The sequence below is a fragment of the Sus scrofa genome, chromosome 11 (genome assembly GCF_054392235.1).
Source record: "Sus scrofa isolate SSC_HxYL_T2T_F1_AM1 chromosome 11, Sscrofa_HxYL_maternal_Yorkshire_Landrace_v2.0, whole genome shotgun sequence".
In the NCBI taxonomy this organism is placed as follows: domain Eukaryota; kingdom Metazoa; phylum Chordata; class Mammalia; order Artiodactyla; family Suidae; genus Sus; species Sus scrofa.
Window position 1 is genome coordinate 71505824 of NC_139393.1, and position 24923 is coordinate 71530746.

The 24923-nt window shown below is 43.3% G+C and overlaps 1 protein-coding gene across 50 annotated transcripts in view; it reads left to right on the forward strand.

Annotated features, from left to right (window-relative positions):
- The window catches only part of LOC100517850 (ATP-binding cassette sub-family C member 4-like), a 174250-nt gene that overhangs the window by 57383 nt on the left and 91944 nt on the right, over window positions 1-24923 (forward strand). For 16 of the 50 annotated variants that reach the window (XR_014819728.1, XR_014819722.1, XR_014819720.1 and 13 more), the window contains 9 exons: window positions 761-855; window positions 1053-1139; window positions 3962-4058; window positions 7645-7851; window positions 9180-9320; window positions 10121-10158; window positions 10804-10898; window positions 13393-13539; window positions 22584-22663. Coding sequence is in view for 28 of the 50 variants with exons in the window: in XM_084982096.1 (XP_084838222.1) it covers window positions 761-855; window positions 1053-1139; window positions 3962-4058; window positions 7645-7851; window positions 9180-9320; window positions 10121-10158; window positions 10804-10898; window positions 13393-13539; window positions 22584-22663 (987 nt within the window). In the remaining 22 variants the exon portion in view is untranslated. The remainder of the gene's footprint in view (window positions 1-760; window positions 856-1052; window positions 1140-3961; window positions 4059-7644; window positions 7852-9179; window positions 9321-10120; window positions 10159-10803; window positions 10899-13392; window positions 13540-22583; window positions 22664-24923) is intronic. The other 34 variants (XR_014819741.1, XR_014819732.1, XR_014819731.1 and 31 more) reach the window with 3 other exon arrangements.

Sequence of the window (24923 nt, forward strand, 5' to 3'; positions counted from 1 at the left end):
GAACATTGCAAATCAACTATAATAAAAAAATTTAAAGAAAATAATTTAATACTAGGAAAAAAAAAGGCACCTCAGGCCATGTCGTCCTCCCCACCCCTTTTCCTGGGCATGACACCAGGCTCCTTCTGCTCTGTCTGCCCTCACTCCCCTCATGCATGCTCAGCTCTAGCTCTCCTGGCCTCCTTGTCTGTCTTGGAAAACCTTGGGCGTCTGCCCCATGGCCTTTGCACTGACTCCTTCCTTTGTGTGGATCACCCTCTCCAGGTCCAGGGAGCCCCCTCCACCCTCTGAGATCTGCTCAAACCCTCTGTGAGCTGAGCCCTTCCTGACCCCAGTGTGAATACACTCTCCCCCCTTTCCTCTCTGTCCCCTAAGCCGGCCTCCTTTTTCTCCTGGTGCTTAGTGCTTGTACTCGTGTTAATTTTCCATATTGTCCATCTCCCGCCGTGGAAGAAACTATAGGGACTTAGTTTCCTCATGACTGAATTCACTGTGCCCAGAACAAGGTTTGGCATAGAGTCAGTCCTCAATAAATATCTGTTGAAATGGTCAAATGCATCAATGCTGTGAAATTCTACAGAATGGAAACAAATGAAGAGCCCTGCAAGTTTTTTTTAATGTTCAAGGTTACACTTCAGTCACTATGAAATATACTCAATGTTCTCCATCAAATACTTGTATGAAGAATTGATGCTGGAAGTTTAGGATGACAGGAGGAGAACACATTTTAAATCTTGTTCCTTTTTCTATTTTTGTCTAGGATTTGCAGCTTTTGGTTGGCAGGGATCTAACTGTGGTTGGAGACCGGGGAACCCCACTGAGCGCAGGGCAGAAAGCCCGCATCAGCCTCGCAAGGTAAAGGGCGTTTCCGAGGCCTCTAGTGGAGGTGAGGGTGCGGACCCCTTCCCGGGTGGGCGCAGTGGGAAGCAGAGGCCCGGCCCTTTCCCTGGGCTCTGGGAAGGAACCCAGAGATGCTGGATGTTGTCGGGATCCAGAGATGGAATCCAGGAGCGGGAAGGGTCCTTCTCCTGACTTCTCTCTACGTTTTCTAGAGCCGTGTATCAGGACGCAGACATCTACCTCCTGGACGACCCGCTCAGCGCTGTCGATGCAGGGGTCAGCAAGCACCTGTTTGAACAGTGAGTTTGCTCTTGTGTCCTGTCATGTCTGCTGCTTCCAGGATCACTGCAGGTCCAGGGAAGGGAGCTCAGGAAAGCCTCTGTGCTTCCGGAGACTCGGCTCCTTCCGCCCTGGCGTCCCTCTCCCCTCCCCCACCTCCATAGAAGACCCATCGCAGAGAAATCGTGCAGAAGGACGAGGTCAGGATGGAAAGTGCAGAAGGGGCTTCCAGTGTGTGGAAGCTAGTGGAGTTGGTGCTCTAGGGAGTGAGGAGCAGATGGCAGGTGCCCCTGCTCCTTGCAGCTGAAAACCAGACCCTGTGGACAGATCCTGAGCCCAGGAATAAGAGGGGTGCTGTAGGGAGAGTGGGACTCGGGAGCCTGGTACTTGGGTGCCAGTTCTTCTCCATCATTTGTTGAAGGCCAGTTAGTTAGATGGGAAGTTTCCAGCACTGACACAGAGCTTCCGTGGAAAGGCCTTGTTGGTTTGTGCTTAGTGTTCTGTCGGTTTGGAAATACTTAATACTTAGTAAAGTCTAGGATTTTAAATGATTTATCCTGTATCAGAGTATGATTTCAATTCTTTAACATTGCTTCACAGATACTCAGTAGACTTAATACTTAGACTCACAGTGCAGGGTTACCTTGAATTTGAAACTAAGTATCTAGATTCTGGCCTGAATCCTAAGTCTTATTTCATGTTTCTGGAATTTGTTGTCAGTGGTTCTTGCTTGGCCACAAACCCCTGAAATAGAACAACAACTGCAATTCTTTTCTGTGTATAATGTGCCCCTAACACACGCTGACTCATGCCTATGCCTCGGGTGGCATCTAGACCGGCCTTTTTTTTGTCTTTTTGCCATTTCTTGGGCTGCTTCCACGGCATATGGAGGTTCCCAGGCTAGGGGTCTAATCGGAGCTGTAGCTGCCAGTCTACACCAGAGCCACAGCAACGCGGGATCTGAGCCGCATCTGCGACCTACACCATTGCTCACGGCAATGCCGGATCCTTAACCCACTGAGCAAGGGCAGGGATCGAACCCGCATCCTCATGGTTCCTAGTTGGATTCGTTAACCACTGCGCCATGACAGGAACTCCCTAGACTGGCCTTTTTGAAAGCTTCCTGGATTTGCTTTTGTTGAAACACTGACATTTACCCCTTGGTTAGTTACCTTCCTGTTGTTCACTTTGTTAAAGCCAACAAGCCCTTCAGCTGCACTTATTAAAGCCCTACTGTGTGCACTGAGGTCGATGCCCTTACAGATGGTAGTTCCCACAGGAGGGCAGTGAGCCTGGAGAGGGGATAGAGCCACACGGGACAGAGTGAGGGAGACAGAGATGCTCAGCCCTCCTTCCTGCGTCTCAGGAATCTGTGTCCCAGCAGAGCTTGTTCAGGCAGATGCTTGGGGAAAGGCCAGCAGATTCAGGGTGTTGAGGTTTCCATACAGGACAGTGAGTGCTGAGTGGAGGCCCACGTGGGTAGCAAGAGGTTTCAGGAAAGCTGGAAAGTTCCCTGTGCACTGGGCGTGGAGGGAAGGGCCCACCTGCGCCTATAGGCTGGGCGGGGTTTGTGGTTCTGAGAAGAGGGTTGAGTTCCTTTTGCTGAAGGAACAGTAGAAGCCAAGGTGTGGAGGGAGGAGGAAGCAAGGCTGTGAGAACAGCAGGCACGTCCTCGCCTGGAGGATGCAGGCTGTTGGGCAGCGAGAAAAGCGTTTGGAAATTCTTGCGAGCTTATGTGTCTGAAGCAAGGTGCTTGAATGACACCCCACCTTGTGGGGATGTTGGGGTAGGATCTGGCTGCTGTCATTGCCCCCAGGAGGGGGAGAGGGGAGATTACCAGTTATAGGGGGAACTGAGATCAAGTTGGCTCATTGGTTACCATAGAAACCAGCAAAAGGGCACACCCCTCACTGCCCCTTGATCAGCATAGTGGAGAGTTCTGATCTAAAGCAAGAGACAGTCACTAGCTGGGCCCTGGGGCAAGTTTGTGGGAAGGTCAGTGAGTGAGTGAGTAGGGTGTGGGTAAAGCAGGTGCTGGTGGAGCAGGGCATGTGCAGAGAGCAAGAGGACAGCCATCCTGCTGACCTGACCAGACGGGGGTCTTGGCTGCAGAGAAGTGGGGTGTCTTTTATGCTGTTGGATGATTTCTACTGTGATTCAGGCCATTTGGATTCTGTTATTTTACTTTCATATTGTAAGGGTTTCAGTCCTCATGAAATAAGACTTACTTCCTGGCTGGTATGGGAAATGCTGTAGAGACTGATTGAGGCCACACTGGCATTTATTTTGTATCTAATATTATTTGGGGAGAAGTGTCTAGAAAGTTGACTCTGGAAAATTTACCAAGAATCTTATTAGTTTTTTCATCAGTATGTACATCATAAATCATAAAAAATCACCTAGAAACTGCCTAAGGAAAAAATATACACTTTTTTTATATGACATGGATCCTCTTCTGTCACTCTCACATGGCAATAAAATAGTGTTTTAGTTCAGTCAAGTTTTGGAATCTCCGTCTTGCTCAATTGTTTTTGTTATGAAACATGTAAATTGTTAAGCTGAGTATTTGGAAAAAAGAAAAACTTAGCTCTTGGGGTCTCCTTCAGTGGACTGCTTTTTAGATTTTTTTTTTTTAGCAGAGCTAGTTTGATGAATTTGAGACCTAGTCAGAAACATTGATTTATATTTGTAATACATTTCTGTGATTTATTTGGTATGTAAACTACAGATCATTGACTGCTGTGTTGTCTTTGTCTCATTACATTTTCAAAATATGAGTTTTCCGTTGGGAGCGCCCCCATTAATGTGCTTTTGCTGCTGTACCTTTTACGTTTCTTTGTAGGTGTATTCGCCAAGCCTTGCACGAGAAGATCACAATCTTAGTGACCCATCAGCTATGGTACCTAAAAGCTGCAAGTCAGATTCTGATATTGAAAGATGTAAGTAGTTTCTAGAAGTCTGTGGAACTTGGTAGCACTCAGGGGTGTTTAAGGCCAGGCCTCCCAGCAGGTCAGTCTCCTTGGGTTCATGGTAAATGCCCACTTTTCCGTCAGTTTTATGCCCCCTTCTTCTCAGAGCTGGTGTTGACGCCTTTGAGGATGAATCCAGAGACCTGTAGAAATGTGACCTTTACACTCGAAGCCACAGAAACCCTAAAGTATATGAAGGTGCTGCCACGGGGTTACTGAGTTATCACTGTTCTGGTGAAATGTGTTCAGGATAGCGATGCTGTTTTATTTAGAAGTTTTGTTTTCCCATTCTGTGACTTAGTTCAAAGAGTGTAATTTGAAAATTAGGGATACTAAAACTTGTTTGTGTCCATGTAACTGTCACATGCATTTTGCCTGAAGAGCACCTTCCTTTAACGCTGGAAGTGAGGTTGGGGAGCTGAGCACCGTGTCAGAGACGCCCGCTCTGCTGGTCTGGCAGGTTCTGGGCTCACCGCGCAGGTCTCTCTATGTGCTGAGACATGCAGGAGCCTGTGCAGCGGGAGGACTTGTGCCTTCGTGGAGCTTCCTGTCCTGTGGGGTCAGATGTGAGGAAAGAGTGGGGTGGGGGTTGCCTCCCTGAGGAGGTGGTGGCTCACGGGGCCTGAGGGACGGGGAGGTGGGGGCCTCACTGTCACCTGGGGGTGGGCGTCTGAGGCAGGGGGTCCTCAGGAGGGCGCTGACCTGGCCTGTGGGAGAAGGGCAGGAGGGCCAGCGTGTCTGAGGCCCTTTTTTGGGGGATAGGGCACCTCCCAGTCAACCCACAACGCATGACATGATTTGGGGTGGAGATTGGTGAGAATTTTTCAGACTTGATGTTAGTTGATGCTTCACTCCCTGGCTTCTTTGCCTCTGTGCCTCAGAACCTCTGTCCTTAACTTTGTCTGTTCCATCAGGCCCTTGGCCAAATCCCTCTCTTATCAAATGAATTTCTGCCCTAGGAAAGATGATTAAAATGCAGAGCCTCTGTATCTTTTGAAGCAGTGCCATGTGTCATTTCTTCTCTGTGCCTCTAGGAATGGGGAGCTCAGTTTCTCAAACTTGAGAACAGTCACTTTCATGTGCAGAGGGGGTGATCCTAGTGTGTAAAACCCCAGCCTTGGCAGCATCGTGAGCACAGAACCAGTGGGCAGAATAACCTATTTAGCCAATCCCTACATGTTTGGGGTCCCCTACTGCATCTTCGAGGAGACAACCCTCTATTTTAGTACTATCAGAACAACCATTTGTCCTCAGTGAGCCTCCCTGGATGAGTTGGGGTCCATCCTTACTGTTAGTCTGGTCCCTCTGTCACAGCAGAGAGGGGACAGCTGCCCTCTCGTCCCCTCAGGATTGTCTGTGCTTGGCTGCTGAGTAAAATTGCCATATCTTTGTACCACTGCATGGAAAGTGGTAATTTCATAAAAACACAGTGCATGCATTTTGCCTCCCCAGTGGAACAAGGCACAATGTATCATGAATACTTTTCTAATTCTGCGCAGTCACATGGTGCCCAAAGGCTTCACTGAGTGTCTGCCAGAGGACCACCTCAGGGGATGAGGTGAGAGGAGGATCAGCTCGGCTCCTGGGCCAACTTCTTCCACCTCACCTGCCTTAACCAGAGCTGCCCTCCTTTGATTAGCTTTGCATCTTGTTATTTTGCCTAATACTTTCTTTGACACTGAGTGAATCAGCTGAGTTTTGTTTCATGGGGGCAGAAAATAGCACATTATTTTATTAAAAAATTATTACTCAATGAATTTATTACATTTGTAGTTGTACAATGATCATCACAATCCCATTTTATAGGATTTCCATCCCACAACTCCAGCGCACCCCACCACCCCCCAAACTGTCTCCTTTGGAAACCATAAGTTCTTCAAAGTCTGTGAGTCAGCATCTGTTCTGCAAAGAAGTTCCGTCTGTCCTTTTTTCAGATTCCACATGTCAGTGAAAGCATTTGATGTTGGTGTCTCATTGTATGGCTGACTTCACTTAGCATGATAATTTCTAGTCCATCCGTGTTGCTAAAAATGCTGGTATTTCATTCCTTTTAATGGCTAAGTAATATTCCATTGTGTATATGTACCACATTTTCTTGATCCACTCCCTCTGCCGATGGATGTTTAGGTTGTTTCCATGTCTTGGCTATTGAAAAAAGTGCTGCAATGAACATTGGAGTACGTGTGTCCTTGTGAGTCATGGTTTTCTATGGATAGATGTCCAGGAGTGGGATTGCTGGATCAAATGGTAGTTCTCTTTTGAGTTTTCTGCGGAATCTCCATACTGCTTTCCACAATGGTTGCACCAATTTACAATCCCACCAACAGTGTACTAGCATTCCTTTTTCTCTACACCCTCTCCAGCACTTATTGTTGGTAGACTTTTGGATGATGGCCATTCTGGCTGGTGTAAGGTGGTACCTCAGAGTGGTTTTGATTTGCATCTCTCTAATAATGAGTGATGTCGAACATCTTTTCATGTGTTTTTTGGCCATCTGTATGTCTTCTTTGGAGAATTGTCTGTTTAGATCTTCTGCCCATTTTTCAATGGAGTTTTTTTTTTTTTTTTTGGTATTGAGCTGCAGAAGTTGTTTATAAATTTTGGAGATTAATCCCTTGTCAGTTGATTCATTTGCTAAGATTTTCTCCCATTCTGTGGGTTGTCTTCTTGTGTTGTTTAGGGTTTCCTTTGCTGTCAGCACGTTATTTTATATAATTTTGTAAGGAAGGGAAATTGTGCAATGACGTACCCCATGCATTCAAAGAAAATGATTAGATTGAGTGTAGCTTAAGCAGATGCTTGACGTGGTTGGCTGCTTGTGATTGGTTGTTCTTAAGTCTTTTCTCAGATTTCAGTACATTCATTCTGGCTTCGGTTTTGGTTTGCTGGCACAGGCTGTCTAGGCGTTAGAGTCACTTCAGTCTCTGTCTCCTGGCTCCTTTTTGGTTACTTTATCAGGTGGAATATTGAATTTTCAGTTGGGAACTTCCTGTGTTTGTGGACAGTGTGAAGACCATGATGACACTGCTCAGGGGTCCTCTGTCCAGGGCTGGTTCCTACACGTCTTGACCCAGCAGGTACATGAACCTATGACAGTGGTCAGCGAAGACTGACGAGTGACCTGACCCATGCGGATGTGCTTGTGCCCACCTTGGGTCAGTCTTAAGTTTTCTTCCAGGAATATCCTCTCCAATTCACTTTTTTTTTTTTTAAATTCTGCTTGTCACAGGAGGCTTTTCTCAATTTCCATGTTGTCTAAAAAGACTGACCGATACTTCCACCAGTATCTGTGCTTTTTGCCTCCCTCAGTGCATTTTTAAGACATGATCACATGTTCCTTTCAAATCCCCCAGCACCTCACACAGGGTTTGGCAGAGAACGGAATGCTCAGTTCTGTGTCGAGTTGAACTGAACTAGGCTTTCAACCAGAATTCCAACCTAAGGGTCATTTTCATAGGAAAATCGTAATTTAGGGCTGGCTCACTTTTCTTGATAAGTATGTTATTAGATTAATAGCATCAAAACAAGTGCATTCCTCTCAAATTCTTTCTTCTAGGGCAAAATTATGAAAAGGGGGACTTACGTTGTGTGTCCAAAACCTGGGGTAGATTTTGAAGGTATCCTTTTAAAGGAGAATGAAGAGGCCAAACCATCTCTAATTCCAGACTCTCCAATTTTGAAGGGTCGGCCCTCCGAATCTTCTGTTCAGCCTCAAGAGTCTCCCAGACCCTCGCTAGAAGGTGCTGCCCCTGAGGACCAAGATGTGAGTTTCTCCTTCTGCAACATGCCCTGGTCTCTCTGCTCCTGGTGGCCTCATGGCCCTTCAGTCTGTTCCACTGAGGGCATGTTTATTTGTCCCAAAGTAGACCCTAAGATTTCAAAGCCGTATTCCACGGAATTAGTAGAATTAAAAGAGCATGAAGGGAGCAAGCCTGATTGGGGTTCCCTTTGGGTGTAGATGGAGAATCTTAGGGAGATCAGTAGTGGGTGTACTGCTATGAGTTCCTGGGCATATGTGACCCACACTGATACGAGAAGTCTTTAATTTATCATGGTTACATCCTGCTCACTCTGGTGGCCCTTGGCTTCCTGTATGCATCCAGAGGCTTAATTTAAAGACCCCCTTAGACTGAGTCCTGGTGCAACCCAAATTAAATCAGCTGCTTTTCCTGTATGCTGGAATTACTGCATGTAATTGATGGTAGTGTTTTGCCCCATTCTCAGATGGTTTGTGATAGGCCAGAGGTAGCAGGTGCAAAGGACCTGACACACAGTGGCCACTTTGGAGTTAGTTCCCGTCTTCCTTTCTTATCCTTCAAGACTGAGAACCACATCTTATCCACCTTGAATCCCAGTTGTCAGCACAGAGCTGAGGACATCCTTGGCCCATGTGACTCTATAACACATTCTGAGTCCTGCAGACAGAAATGCGGACATGTACCAGATCTCCCTTAAAAACATACACAGATATTCCTCAATATCCACACCTTCACTATTCAAATACTTGGATGATTCTGACAAGTCTTCAGATTAGTCCCTCACATTCCAAAGTCAGGAATCACTCTCTGAAATTCAGGAACCATATGCATTTGGATCATATGCTATCCCTTGCTATCCAAACTCGCATCACTCCAGATCGCTGTGCAAACTCAGTTTACTCTGTTTGAGCCCCAACCGTATTTTATGTTTCCATCACTGAGTCACACAAGCAATCTAAACGGATACATCATCTCATAGCATTTTGTGTATTATTTCGGTACAAGTTTCTGCATTTGTACTTGAAAGAGGTATATTGAATGTGTGCTCAGAGTCATGACTGCCCTTAAGTCCTTAACAATGAATAACCTCAAGCAAATGATGTTTCCTTATTTCGACCAGATTCCTAGAGATAGGGTGGCTGGGTCCAAGGGTAATGTGTATATTGTTTGTCGAGATATTTCCACACCTTCTCCACGGAGATGCTCCTACTCCTACCAGCATCGAGATGCTTCTCTTTCCCCCCAGCTTTGCAATGGGGCATATTATGGAATGTCAGAAATTTGGAGTTTGTTATATAAAATTTTGTCTCTTACTGCCATTTTTCCCTTCCAGACTGAGACTATACAGGTTGCCCTGTCACTGGAAAGCCGTTCAGAGGGAAAAGTTGATTTTAAGACCTACAAGGATTACTTCACAGCTGGTGCTCACTGGAATATCATCATTTTCCTTATTCTCATAAACATCGCAGCTCAGGTAAATAAGGACATTTGTTTTGGTTTGCGCCCTCAGCTTGATATTTACATACTATTTATACTGTATTTATTATTTATTATTATTGTTAACAGGTATTTTAAGAGATTTCTGTCAAAGAACTGGCTCACGAGATGGTGGGACCTGGGTGGGTGAACCTGAAATCAGTCAGGCAGGTCTTCAGGCTGGAACATCAGGCAGGAGCCAGTGCCGCAGTCTTGAGGCAGAATTTCTTCCTCCTCCAGGAAGCCTCAGGGTTTGCTCTAAAGGCCTTTGACTGACTGGACGAGGCCCCCACATCATTCAGGTGATCTCTTCTGCTTCAGTTAGCTTAGTGTAGATGTGAGCCTCATCTACAGAATACCTTCATAGCAGCATCTAGACCAGCGTCTGGTTAAATCACTGGGAGTGGCCTGGCCCAGCTGACACACCAAACTGACCATCACAGTACCTGTCCAGCTTTCTTCCTTTGAAAAATCCCAGCATCCATACTATTATTATTATATTTTCAGTCCACGTGGATTTGTATTGAAACAGGTTATCTGTGGGGAGCAAAATAAGTGAGGCTGACTTGTGTGTACATGGCAGAGAGCTTCTAGAGAAAAAAGGATGTCTTTTAAAGATTTTCACATGTGACATGCACTTCCCTGACCTCTGGTTATCTGGGGCATGGGGCTTGGTGCAGACCTGAGCCAGAAGGACCATCTCCATTTTCTGGAGCCTTCCCATCACCCATTGTCGTAAGTGGGGGTTTGAGGGGCTCAGTGATGTCAGCGTTTGATTGATGGTTGTTCCTGCTCCAGGTGTCCTACGTCCTTCAGGATTGGTGGCTCTCATCCTGGTGAGTGATTCCTGGTCTGACCCAAAGTGCTCTAAAATCAACAGGAAGCCTCATTTTCCCAGAGTCCAGGGAAGAGGCGGGGCTTGTTCAGCCTCCTCTTCTGATCCTCATGTAGTTTCCCTGAAGAAAAATTAAATTCCTGCTGTTGGAGTGTGACCCTTGCATGGTTTCTCCTCATGTCTGACCTTCAGCACCTTCTCACAGACAATTTTGAGACCCAAAAGTCATGATTGAAATTGAATTTTTTCTTTTTTCTTTTTAGGGCCGCACTCCAAGCATATGGAAGTTCCCAGGGTAGGGGTCGAATTTGAGCAACAGCTGCTGGCCTATACCACAGCCAGAGTAATGCCAGATCTGAGCCGTGTCTGTGACCTACACCACAGCTCATGGCAATGCCGGATCCTTAACCCACTGAGCGAGGCCAGGGATTGAACCCACAACCTCATGGTTCCTAGTCGGATTTGTTTCTGCTGCGCCATGAATGGAACTCTGAAACTGAATCTTTATAAGGTAGATGGACACAGGGTCCTGTGAGCTGGGGATCTTTTTCCAGCATGAAACACATCTCCTAAATTGAGCTTAATTTTTAAAATTATTTTTCTAAATTCTATCTATGGTGTAATATTTTTCTTCCCTGTTTCATAGGGCAAATGAACTGAGTACCCTGTATGCTGCGTCATATGGAAGAGGAAATATAATTTCGGTACCTGATCCTGGCTGGTACTTTACCCCTTATTCAGGTAAAGCCGAGTCATGTGCTCTATCATACAAGTGTCTGAGGTGCTTACAATGAAATGTCTCAACAGATTATAGTTGAGTCACATTTACTCTGTGAATTAATTAGAATAATTATTTTTAAATCTACTAGAAGAAAGAGGGTGGATGAAGACTCTTAGATTTCTTTGTACTGGATTTTGGAAGTTAAACCAGGATTGCACATTCAGAAAATCAGCCACTGGAAATCCGTGGCAACTGACTATGCTAATAGGTTGCTTTAGTTGAGTCTTAGGTCATTATATGGATGGCAAGGGGATTAGAAACGGATCCCCACCCTGTGGTTCCAATTGTTCCAATTCTGAGTAAACCCTGTATTTATTGAACTTGGACAAAGTTTTCTGGCAGCAAAGGCCCCCCCAATGAAAGCATCATTCTCTCGCAGGTATGCAGAGCTCCCCTTCACCACACAGCTCATCTCCTCGGCCTCACTAATTACTGAAGAGAGAAGCTGAGCAGGAGAAACCAAGTGTCTGGGAACTGGGGTTCCTTCTCTGTCTAACCTCGACATCACCATGTTATCACATCCCCAGCTGTGTGATTAATGTAACATCTGGCTTGCTAGACTAATATTAACACAGCTCTCTTCTTAGAATATATGTCACTTTGGAGTTCCCTTTGTAGCTCAGAAGTTAGTGAACCTGACTAGGATCCATGAGGTTGAGGGTTTGATCCTTGGCCTCGCTTAGCAGGTTAAGGAGTTGTGGTGTAATTGGCATATGCGGCTCGGATCTAGTGTTGCTGTGGCTGTGCCGTAGGCCAGCGACTGTATCTCCGATTTGATCTCTAGCCCGGGAACTTCCATATGCTGGAGGTGCAGCCTTAAAAAGCAGAAAAAAAAAAAAAAAAGGATATATGTAGTATTCCATACTATTTAAAGGAAATCCTTATATAAAAGACTAAATATTCCCACAGGAAATGCTCTTACAAGCTTTCTGTGAAAGTAAAGTGAGTTATCTTTGTAAGGACCCACTCAGTGAAATTTGGTATTTAGGAGTTCCTACTGTAGCACAGTGCAGACGAATCTACCTAGGATCCATGAGGGTGCGGGTTTGATCCCTAGCCTCGCTCAGTGGGTTAAGGATGCGGGGATGCTATGAGCTGTGGTGTAGGTCTCAGATGCAACTTAGATCTGCAGTTGCTGTGGCTGTGGTGTAGGCCAGCATCTGTTGCTCCAATTTGACCCCTAGCCTGGGAACTTCCATATGCCAGAAGTGTGGCCCTAAAAAGCAAAAAAAAAAAAAAAAAAAAAAAAAAAAAAGAAAAAAGAAATTTGATATTATTTGGTATTTGCTTCCTTGATCACTTCTAAGAAACCTAAATCCATTAGTTGTTTGCCTTCTGAATTGGTGGACTAGGGGAGCTTCAAGGAAAAAGGAAAGGATTCTGTTACGTATTCGTTTGGGATGGTGGGCTAAGGCAGATAGATGCCTGTTGATAGAATCAGGAATTTGAGCAGCTTTCAGAAATGAAATAACAGATACATTAGCAGAAGAGGAAAAAAAGTACCTGATTGACTATTACAGAAGGTTTCTCCAGTCTCTTTAGCGTTGTGGCTTCAAGAACTGTTCAGAGATCTATTTTAATTTTTATATGAATAGTAAGTACCCATTTATGTCATTAATAAACTGTACATTTAAGTGAATATGTTCATTTCCAAATGCTTCACGTTGATGTAAAACACTTAGTGACAGTTTAGTTGCTCGTTAGATTAATTATCTTGTGTTAAAATAAAATTTGTTTTTTCTTACAATTGAATTATTTAAGGGACTTTCCACTTACAAGTTAATATGTTGTTTTCATACTCTTTAAAGCTTTTTGGGCGTGGAAATAGCTACTTTATGTGGAAGTAAATTTCCATATGAGTTTACCATGTACAGAAACAGGTAATCCTTTCTCCTGTTCCCATGCTAGTACAAAGCATTCCTCAATTTTGGATTCTGAAACCTGTTGTAAGTAGTAAGACTTGAAATATGGAGAAAGGAAGATCAACCACTTTTTATAATTTTCTTTCTTCTGAGGTTTTTTTTTTTTTTTTTTTTTTTTTTTTTTTTTTTTTTTTCGTCTTTATACGGTCGCAGCCACAGCATAAGGAAGTTTCCAGGCTAGGAGTGGAATTGGAGCTGCAGCCCACTGAGCAAGACCAGGGATCGAACCTGCATCCTCATGGATACTAGTCTTGTTCGTTACCACTGAGCTACGATGGGAACTGCCTGTGTCATTTCTATTTAATGAGAGGAGTGTAGTGATTTTTATATTGTTTATAAATGTATCTTGTGAATGTGTTACATTATCATTGAACCCATTATATCTAAATTTATTCTATATTCTACATATGAATTTATATATGGTATATTTATAGGATAAAATACATCATACCTTTGTAAGCTACCTTCCATGCTTTAGCATCATTGAAGAAAAGGCAGAGACCTTGTGCTGAGCGATGTTTCTTTGTTCCAGTTCTCACTGCAGGTACTGTGCTATTTGGCATCTCGAGGTCTCTGTTGATGTTCTACGTCCTTGTTAATTCTTCACAAACTCTGCACAAGCAAATGTTGGAGTCCGTTTTGAGAGCTCCGGTATTGTTCTTCGATAGAAATCCGACAGGTGAGTCAGACCAAGTTTCTCAGTAAATATGTCTTGTTAACGCATTTAGTGCTTGGTTACATTTGATATTTGAAAATGGAGAAGATGCTTGGAAGGCAGTCACAAAAATTTTACAGATATTTTTTCCTACCAAACGAAATCTGAATATAGAATCATATAAGATTTTTTTTTGAGTTCACTATTTTTTATCTTATTTTCCCACTGTACAGCAAGGGGATCAAGTTATCCTTACATGTATACATTACATTTTTTTTCCCCACCCTTTGTTCTGTTGCAACATGAGTATCTAGACATAGTTCTCAATGCTACTCAGCAGGATCTCCTTGTAAATCTATTCTAAGTTGTGTCTGATAACCCAAAGCTCCCGATCCTCCCACTCCCTCCCTCTCCCATCAGGCAGCCACAAGTCTGTTTTCCAAGTCCATGATTTTCTTTTCTGAGGAGATGTTCATTTGTGCTGGATATTAGATTCCAGTTATAAGTGATATCATATGGTATTTGTCTTTGTCTTTCTGGCTCATTTCACTCAGTATGAGATTCTTTAATTCCATCCATGTTGCTGCAAATGGCATAATGTCATTCTTTTCTGTGGCTGAGTAGTATTCCATTGTGTATATGTACCACATCTTCCGAGTCCAATCGTCTGTTGATGGACATTTGGGTTGTTTCCATGTACTGGCTATTGTGAATAGTGCTGCAATGAACATGCGGGTGCATGTGTCTCTTTTAAGTAGAGTTTTGTCCGGATAGATGCCCAAGAGTGGGATTGTGGGGTCATATGGAAGTTCTATGGATAGATTTCTAAGGTATCTCCAAACTGTTCTCCATAGTGGCCATATAAGATTTTATGCCAGTTTATGTGTGTGCAGAAATATAAATGAACACTCACTTTGTAGGATGGATTAGGAATCCATTTGTTGTGTGGCATAGTCATGTGTCAGTGTGTGCTAAAAGGTTGGCTGTGTTACAAAGTGTTAAGCTAGGTTGTCTTCTAGGAGGAACTTTCTTACAGTGAATCTCTGTAAGAGACAGGCTGTGGGTGTCTTTTTTCATCGTCCATCCAATTCTGGAAACACAGAGCTCTGGCACGTGCTGCGACCTAAAATGGTAATGAAAGATTCGTAAAACCCAAGATTGGTGAAATGTAAACATCCTCTTCAATACAATTAATTCTCTAGTTTTACAGTGGACTTTTAGTGCCATGTGAGAGGTTGTGTGGTCTGTAGCAGGTGGATCTTCAGGAGTAAGATTCTCAATATGAGTGTCCCTGGAGGTTTCCCAGTGGTTGCTTCCTCCGCCCTGAGGCCTTTGACCTGTCCTGCTTTGAAGGTAGCTCCTGACCTGGGTTTGTTCACGAATAGTTCATCAGCATGCATGCCCACTCTGTTCAGTTGGTTGGACTAGTGGTGAGTCCCAGGGCAGCTTTGTTGTTGCAGTGATGATTGACGGGAACTGTAGAGGCAGGGAGGTGGGCTGGAGGGAGGAGAGGAGTAGCCTTGGCCTGACCATCAACTAGACATGTGACCAAGGCTAAAGCAGGTGAGTATTTCTGGGCAGGCAAATCTCAAAGCAGGGTGTCATCATGGTTGTACATATGGGCTCTGGAGCCAAGTGCCTGGGTTCAGTCCTGGTGCTAGTTACTCATAGTGGTAGATGGCTCTAGTTATACTGATGCTTATGTGCTACTTATTTAAGTTCTCTGTTTCTCAGTTTTCTCCTTACAAGATGGGGATGCTATTCTCATGTACCTTATCTATATCTTGATACTGTGGGCATTAAGCAGGTCAGTACGCTCACAGCACTTAGTGCTCCGTCAGTGGCTAATGAACCTTAGTGACAACAGTGACTTGGTGCCTGGGAACTTCCTCTTCTGTGAATTGGGAATAGCTTCTGCCCTTCCTGTTTCACAAGACTCTGGTAAATATGAAATAAGACTGTTCAGGGAAATATCTTGTGTAGATTTACTCAGCACATGCTGTCAGTCCAGGCACCGTGCAGAGCACTTCTTGGTAAACTGCAGAGGCCGCTCATACATCTTTATTATGACGCCAGTATGAGAAAGTGATTGGAGGAGTTCCTGCTAATATGGCTCCACTTTGTCAGCTAAAGTGAAAACTACAGTCATAAAGTTGGGAGGATTAAGTGGGACTGGATTTCTATTATCATAGCCTCTGAGTGCTCATGACCACAGTTAACCAGGATCTTCATGTTCAAGACCTGTAGGCTCTTCCAGATGCTAATTCATTTGTTATTCATGGATTTCAGACCAAGTTCAAAGCTTCAAGGTCACTCACCTTAGAGCAGTCAGGACCCTAGTGTTTATCTTGTCTCCCCCTCCTGTATCTCTTAGCAGGACTTCATTCCTTCAAGAAAGTAGAAGCCCAAATAAGTACTGCAAAGATAGACCTACTTTGCCCAAAATGTTTAGGGACCTTGAATTATTTACTCTTTTAATGGTAGATTAAATTGAACTCTTTCCTATAGTTATTTGCAAAAGGAGAATTTGTAATAGATTATTTATGATGGACTTTGTTTCTGGCATGTGATGGCATGAAGAAAAAACCCACGCATGCTGGTTCCTTGGAAGCTGTGTTTCATGGAACCAAACTATCCAAGCTCCCAGGTACTGTTGTCTGTCAATCAAGGAAATGAAACTGTCAAACACCTAATACATGTCTCTGAGATGTAGTTCTGCATTGAAGATGAATCTTGGAACTTAAGTGGCTTAAATAGTTGATACGTGATAGTTTTACCTTATAAACTGTAGCCCTTAAGAAGTAGAGAGGAGGAATTAATCCATTTAAAACATCATTAGACCTTTAGAAACTGTTACTCGACAGGGATCTGAGAGGTAGGTGGAGATGTCATGATGTCCCAGTTGTGCTGGAACACAGCCCTGGGAGAGCAGTGCCTGTCACTGCCCCTCTCTTGGCCTCAGGTCAGAAGAGGGGCCTTTTCACTCATCAAGCATTTTTTGGTCATCTTCTGGTTGTCAGTTGTGGTCCCAAGCACTGGGACAAAAAGTCCCTGTCTTTCAAGGCTTTTGCCAACTTAAATGATTGCCGACAATGGAGTATTTAAAAAAATTGTCAATGTTCTATGACTGCGTATGGAAAAGATACAGATTCAGAATTTAATACAGCTCTAGATTGGAGAGCTCAATGCATTTTAAACAAACCACAGATACCTATATTGGCCTTATGGTGTATTTCTTTTTCATAATCAATTATGTAATGATTGCCCTTGATTTCAGAAAATTTCCAGAACCTGTTTTCCTGGAACTTTAAAATAGATTGTTCTCAAAATACAACCATACCAGTGGGAGTGGAATTTCAGAAATAAGGTGATTCTTTATTTAAAATTATCATCTCTGAGCTTACAGCAAACTCAGCCTGGTTTCTAACCAGACTCTTGATGAAGCTGAAATGCTCTCCTGCCCCATCAGGACTGTCTGGGCACAGAGCTCCTCTCTGAAATCTGTGTTCAGGGAGAAAAGAGGGAAGCAGCACTTCCAGCGTTGTCCTTTGTAAATAGCCACACACACTTCTCTTTGGGCTTTTGAGAGTCGGGTACAGATGCTTTGGCAGAGGTCAAACATTATTAGCAATGCCATTTTCTCCAAGTAATGTTATCATGAAATCACCTATGGTGTCTGTGTTGAGTGTTCTTTTTATTCTTGGAAACCAGGATTAATCTGTTAGAAATTTCCCCTCATTTAGGTAGAAACTCTTCAATATCTAGTAGATGGCAGGCTTTGAAATGTATTTTGAGTGGGAATTTACTAAAATCCTGTTTTTAAATGGAAAGCTATCATAAAATCAAGTTCTCTGTTCTGGAAATATTTTCTTTTCTCTCTGTTTTGCATTCGCAGTGTAATAGATTGTATCACATGGGAAACATTTCAACCTCTTGAACACCTGGAAAGTCTCTTTGAGGCTTGTTATGTGGTTAAGAATCTTTGTCCAGAAGTTCTTCCAAATACAGTCGTGCTCCTCATGGTGGGCAAGTCCTGTCTCTGGGTCTGCAGTTGGGGGAAGCAGTGCTGCAGGGCAGCGTGTTGTTCACACAGCAGCAGAAACCAGAGCATCGGCCCTTGTTGATTCACAGCCTAAGCCCTGAGTTGGGAATGGTTAAGTCAATAATTAGGTAGTGATTTCTCTCTGATCTTCAAGTGATTGTTTCTAGAAGTGTTCTTTCGGCTCAGTGACTGATCTTATTCTTTATTCTGATTGAGGAATACAATTAAAAAATAGAGATTTTTTGCTGGTGCGATGAGAAACACATTGTACCCACTTCTTTCTGTTCCGTACGAAAACACTTGCACAGATACCACGGTGTATCTGGACTTGGCCTTAAATAGATCTTCCTACATTAAATACTTACATATGTCTAGATCAGCAGTGGTGCTTTGAAATATACTCAGAATCATGCATTAATTTTTTCATCACCTTTAAATATTTAGAGAGAAATTAAGAAGGAAATGATTGCTTTCTTGTATGGAGTCATTATTTTTAGAAGTTTCTCCTTTTTTCTCCTGTTGGTATCAGACTGCCTGGGCTCAAAAATTTATTTCTTTTGGGAGAACTATAAATTTATTGTTCTTCCTTTTTGGCTAATAAAGCAACCATAACATCTTAAAATTATATCACACATCAATATAAATCTTTTGGATATTCTTTTTACTTAGCATAAAAATGAAGAGGGAGTCAAATATGGCTTAATGAGTTTCACTAATGGCCAATACTGTAGACAGAAGTATTTCTTATTGGTGCCAAGTTTTCAGTGTTAGTCTTGACCTAGTCCTGTAAACGAAAGGAAAGTAAACATCTACTTTAAGATGATGAGTAATCGGTGTTACTAGAAAACTATTCTTTGACTTCAAGACAAAATAAATAGTTGTTGATAGAAATAGCCAGAGTAATAAAAGGCGGCACCTGTGTAATCTTGGAGTCAGTGGTTTATCCTACAGTCAGATAAGCTGCTGTTTATTAACAAATGCTCAATCTTTAGACCAGGTGAGTAGATTTCACTGCTACATTAGGGAATTTTAAAACTCACTTGAAGAAGCTTTAATTCCCGTTGGTGCCAGATTTTCTATCCATTCCCATCTCTTTTGACAAAGGAGACAGTAGGAGTTTCACGCTTAATCGACCTGGCCTTCTGGTGTATGTCTCTTGGTTCTTGTTATATTCAAGTAGTCAGATGAGAATAAAGTTTAAGTGTTAGGTAACACAATGAGTCCCTTATACATTTTGGATAAACACTGAGTATTTTTACTCTTAGAAGAGATCATAGACAAAAACAGTCTGACATAAACTGTCCAAATATTTTCTCAGGTCAGTCTCCCAAGGCAATGAAATAAAAGTAAAAATAAACAAATGGGACCTATTCAAACTTAAAAGCTTTTGCACAGCAAAGGAGACCATAAACACAAAAAGACAACCTATGGAATGAGAGAAAATAGTTGCAAACGATGCAACCAACAGGGGCTTAATCTCCAAAACACACAAAGAACACATACAACTCTACAATGAAAAAAACCTAAGAACCCAGTTGCAAACTAGACAGAAGATCTAAATAGACATTTCCAGAGAAGACATGTGCATGGCCAGCAGCATGGGAAAGGATGCTCAACATCACTCATTATTAGAGAACTGCAAATCAAAAGTACAGTGAGGTACCACCTCACACTGGTCAGAATGGCCCTCATTAATAAGTCTTCAAATAACAAATTGTTGAAGAGAGAGTGGAGAAAAGGGAACCCTCCTACAATGTTGGTGGGGATGTTAATTGGTACCGCTGCTATGGAAAACAGTGGAGATGTTCCTCAGAAACTAAATGTTGAACCACCATATGATCCAGCAGTCCCACTCCTGGGCACATATCTGGAAAAACTATAATCAAAAAGATGCATGCGTTCCCCATGTTCATAGAAGCACTAGTCATAGTAGCCAATAATGGAAAGAACATAAATGTCCACCAACAGATGAATGGATTAAGAAGATGTGGTTTGTATATAGTGTGGAATACTACTCAGCCATAAAAAGGACAAAATAATGCAATTCACAGCAGTATGGATGAAACTAGAGATTTTCATACTAAGTGAAGGAGGTCCGAAAGAGAAAGACAAACACCATATGATGTCACTTCTATGTGGAATCTAATATATGGCACAAATGAACCTATCTATAAAACAGAAATAGACTCACAGACATAGAGAACAGACTTGTGGTTCCCAAGGGGGAGGTGGGAGGGAGTGGGATGGAATAGAAGTTTGAGGTTAGTAGATGCAAACTATCAAACACTTAGAGTGGATAGAGAGTAAGGTCCTACTGCGTAGCACAGGGAGCTCTGACCAATCTCCTGGGATAGACCATGAGGGAAACATATATGTGTATGTGTGTATATGTATATGTGGAAAATGTATAAATGTACATGATTGTCACTTTGCACTACAGCAGAAATTGGTATAGTATTGTAACTAAAGTTTACTTTGATAAAAAATAGTAATTGGGGGGAGTTCCCTCTTGGTGAAGCAGGTTGAGGGCCTGGCATTGTCACTGCAGTGGCTTGGGTCACTGTTGTAGAGCATGTTCTATCCCTGGCCCAGGAGTTTCCACAGGCTGCAGTCACAGCCAAAAAAATAGTAAGTGTGTAGGGGTTTGTAGTAACCGTAAGTAACCACAAAGGATGTTGACATGTTCAAAAACAGTCAAACCATCGATATCCAAAATATTATATCTGGGTTCTCATGAAAAGTTGTATTTATGCTCCGTCTTTTGTTTAATATGATCTTACTGTATAGCCCAGGGAACTATATTCAATACTCCGTAATAAACCATAATGGAAATGAAATAAAATTAAAAGTTGACAAAGGTCTCTTGTCTGCATGAAAAATGTTCTGTTAAAATGACTAAAATAAATTTTGTTATTTCAAAGGTACTTAGTAATTTGAAATTTTAACCTTACAAAATCTATCATTTCCCAAACTAACTTTAGTAAGCATCAGTTGTTGTCCTGGTGGTGGTTGTTCTAGTCCAGGCTTTGGGTTCTAGGGGCAGATTCTACCCAGGTTAGTTCAGAGGAGGAGGACTTGAATGAAAGGAAGTGGGCATCTCGTGGAGCTGGAGCAGTGCTGACTTTCCTGGGAACTGCAGCTGGGAACTGGGTCCTCATGGGAGCTGGGGCCATTGTCACAGGGCTCCTGCATGTTCCCAAGCCCCTTTGCCTGTCACCTTTGCTGGGTGTGGTGAGGCTGCTCCACTTTCCTGATTCTCTTCTGGCCTCATAGTTCTTGGCAGGGAAATCAGAATGATTGGTAGTTAGTCAGTGGCTTAGCTCCCCCTGGGCCCTTCTGGTCAGTTAGCTCTGGGGGCTCCTGAGAGGGCAGCACAGTTATTCCAAGCCTGTCCAGTAAAGATAAAGGAGCTCACATGAGTGGCAGATTCCTGGAGCTACGTTTGCCAGCAAGAGTCTCATGGAGGAGCAAGGGCTAAGGCTGAGATCTGGAGAGATGGGGCCGGGATCAAGGACCTTGTTGGTGGGAAGAAGAGAGAGGAGCGGGCCCCCATCAAAATAAGGACCCGTGGCCAGGAGTGAGGGAAGGGAGGGGAGGTCGGTACCTCTCTTCTGTCTCCTCTCTCCTCACTGATCCTAGAAACATGGTAGATTTGATTTGCTAAAGAAAGGTGGATGCAGATGAGCTTATTTTAAATGACAGGGTAAGACCTGTTGGTAATTATGGGAGGTCAAGAGACGTCAAAAGTGAGTAAGAAGTTTTTATGCTCAGTGTTGGGCAGAGGTCTGAGGTTGAGTGTAGGTAGTTATGGGTCAACTTTAAAGGCTTCTGTTCACTTTAGACGGCAGCCAGCACGTCCTGGGCAGTGGAAACTCCACCCCCAGCCTCTGGTCATTCATGGTCCTGTTGTGGCTTAGTGTGAAGGGCCTTGGGAGGAAGTCTCCTGTGACAGAGGTCAGGAAGAGCACTGAGAGGTCCTGCATCTCATCTGCAGGCTGGCCTCCTGAAGTGTCAGTTACAACTGCAGTTCAGGGGCCTAGATGACATATTTCTCAAGAGTTGCTGCACCAAAATAGGTTGTGAGTGTGGGTGTGTGTGTGTGTGCCCACATACACTTTAGCCATTGCTGCCAGTATCCTGTGTTTTCTCATCCTGTTTCCTGAGGCTGCGCTTTTGGGGGGCAGCTTCAGTGTCTGATGGCTGCAACATTTTTGTTTACTGATGTGATAGGGAGCATTTTTAGTTTACACTAGGTAGTTATTAGAAATTCTCATTTTCTAATCCTAAAACCTCTAGGGTATACTGTTTTTGTGGATTCTGAGAAGGTAAATAAAATCAATGATGATAAGTGACTTTTGGTTATTAAGTAATATTTCTTTTTTTCTACCTCCATCTCTCTGGTCTGCTTGGATGCTTATGCAGGAGTCTGTGTTCCTCACACCCGGTGCACCTCTGAAAATAACCACTTACTACCCCAGTGGGAAACTCATAACTTGGAAATGGCAGGAATCCGCAATTTCCCAACATGTGAGGTCCTCCGTTGTATCTTGAGGGGAAAATTTACAGAGAGGTTATAATTATGTTTATTTAAAAAGTATGAGTTAGCAAAATTTATTTTGATAACTAAAGCAAAATTAGAGTCATAATTAGGATTAACTTAAATATTTTGCAATTGTGTATTCACCGACTTAGCACTTAGAACGAGTCTTAGATGGGATGGATCGAAAAAGAGGGACCATTCTCAAATGCACCAACCCTTCCCGATGCTGCCACAGGATCCCACCCCCATACTTTTAACATCCCAATCTCAACACTTCCCTCAGTGCCATTCGGTGGCGTTTTTGTTTATCTTTAGGTGTCATTGTATTTTCTCTTTCTTTACCACTGACATGGGCTTATTTCATAGGAATCTCTAATATACTGAATACATACACTTTAAAAGTACTGCCTTGATTTGTTCATGAATTGCTTGCCTTCAAGGGTCTATCTGGAGAAAGGAGTAATTTCTCATGTCCTATTCTTGCAGGAAGGATTTTAAATCGTTTCTCCAAAGACACTGGGCATATGGATGACTTGCTGCCCCAGATCTTTCAAGATTTCGTGCAGGTAAAGTAACAGTCACATTGACGTTCTCACAGGGAAAAGCCAAGTGCCTGTTTTTCAAGGCCTTTTCTCAGGGGCTGAGGGTGGGCCTTTCAGCCTGGTGCTGTGTCCTTTTATCTTAGTAAAAGGCCGTGTTTGGAAGATAAGGTGCAGTTATGATTGGGAGGCTGAGTTAACTAGCTGAGTTAACATAATACCTGGTGTGGCAGTGGCTGCGCCGTCACGTCAAGGTTGATGTAAAGCAGCGACATGCTTGGTGAGTAGGTCTCCCTCTGCCATCCAGGTATCCGGCGTGGATTCCCTTCACTGTGAGCACATTTCATAAGATAGAAACTTCACCTCTCATGGAAAGAGAGTCTAGATTAATTAAGTTATGCATTGTTATCATCACAAAACATATTGACTGCACTACTTTGGGGGAATTTATTTTGGATAAATGCAGGTGTGGTTACTTACAAAGAAAAGATCAGTAATGATAAGGTGAAAATAATACTTGGACAAGGCCGATAGAGAGCAGGTATTGATGATACAATGTCTCTAAGCCAGTAATTGGAGTAGAGGATCAAAGTTCTCTCAGAAAAATTTCTTTTATTAACCTAGTTTTTCTTTTCACTCGTTGATTTATCTCTCTTAAGGTGTCTTATTTTTTATTTTATTTTATTTTATTTTTTGCCTTTTCTAGGGCCGCTCCCGTGGCATATGGAGATTCCCAGGCTAGGGGTCGAATCAGAGCTGTGGCCACCAGCCTACGCCACAGCCACAGCAATTCGGGATCGGAGCCGCGTCTGCAACCTACACCACAGCTCACAGCGACGCCGGATCCTTAACCACTGAGCAAGGCCAGGGATCAAACCCACAACCTTATGGTTCCTAGTCAGACTCGTTAACCACTGCACCACCACAGGAACTCCTTAAGGTGTCTTTAAAAAAAAAAAAAAAAAAAAAAAAGACAGGAGTTCCTGTGGTGGCGCAGTGGTTAATGAATCCGACTGGGAACTATGAGGCTGCAGGTTCGGTCCCTGCCCTTGCTCAGTGGGTTAAGCATCCGGTGTCTCCTGAGCTGTGATGTAGGTTGCAGACATGGCTCTGATCCCGCGTTGCTGTGGCTCTGGTGTAGGCTGCTGACTACAGCTCTGATTGGACCCCTAGCCTGGGAATCTCCATATGCCACGGGAGTGGCTCTAGAAAAGGCAAAAAAAGAAAAAGAAAAAAAGAAACACCCCCAGAAATAAATCCCTTCTGTCCAGCCTTCTTTTTGTCTGTAAACTTGAGGTTCTGAGGAATGATGTTGGTCACCTCAGCTCTCATCTCCTCATGCAGTATCACTGCTCATGCGGGATGTTTTTCCTGTTATTTAATTCTGTCTGCTTTTCAGTGATTCAGGCTGTGGGGGTTTCTTCATTTCCAAGTGTTCTTTTTAGGAATGAAAAACATGTATCGAAAGCTGCCTACAGAAATGCAGCCACGAATATTTGACTGCAAACCAGTATTCTGTGGGCAAAGGCTTCTACTCTCGACCAGTGAGCAGTTAGCTGAATCAGAGGCAGAGTACTTTTATAGCAAAGAGATCTTATTTTTTTTATTTTCTGCAAACTTATTTTATAGATGTGTCCTGCTGAGTTTAGGTATCTAATTTATCCGCAGAGGCAGTCTAACCCTACAAACAGTGTCACATTTTGATAGTGATTGTTAATTAATTTGAAAGGATTGTGTGAAAGTCCTGTTTCTCTGCTACTACAAGTGAGAACAAGGTTGGGTTTCCAGAGCTGGCTGCCCTGCTGTGTGCTGAGCACATGGTTAGTTATTCTCATCATCAGAATCTGTGACATATTATTGCATAAATAGGGACAGGGATAGATGCAGCCTGATTTCAGTAGAAACTGTTCTCAGTGGTGCAAGGAGAGAGTCTCCCTGATTTCCAGTCCCAGTTCTCCCTGTTAGAGTTCAATTACCTTGAAGTTTTGGGACCTTCAGGTGCAGGCACAGTTTGTCTAATTGGAAGTGAGAATCTGGTGGTTGAGAGAGACATGGGATGAGCAGACACGGGTGTATTCTTCACTGAGCAGGTAGTAGCTGAATCTGTGAAGATGGGTAAGGTTGCCCAGAGAGAGAGAGAGAGAGAGGGAAGTATCTTTAGGGGCCAAGATCAGAAGGTTATGGAAGCCTCTCTATTCAGAGCAAGAGCAGAGGAGACACACACGAACAGCAGGGAAGAGAGGAGGGAATAGGTTGGGGAACCGAGGAAAGACAGGTCTATTCACGG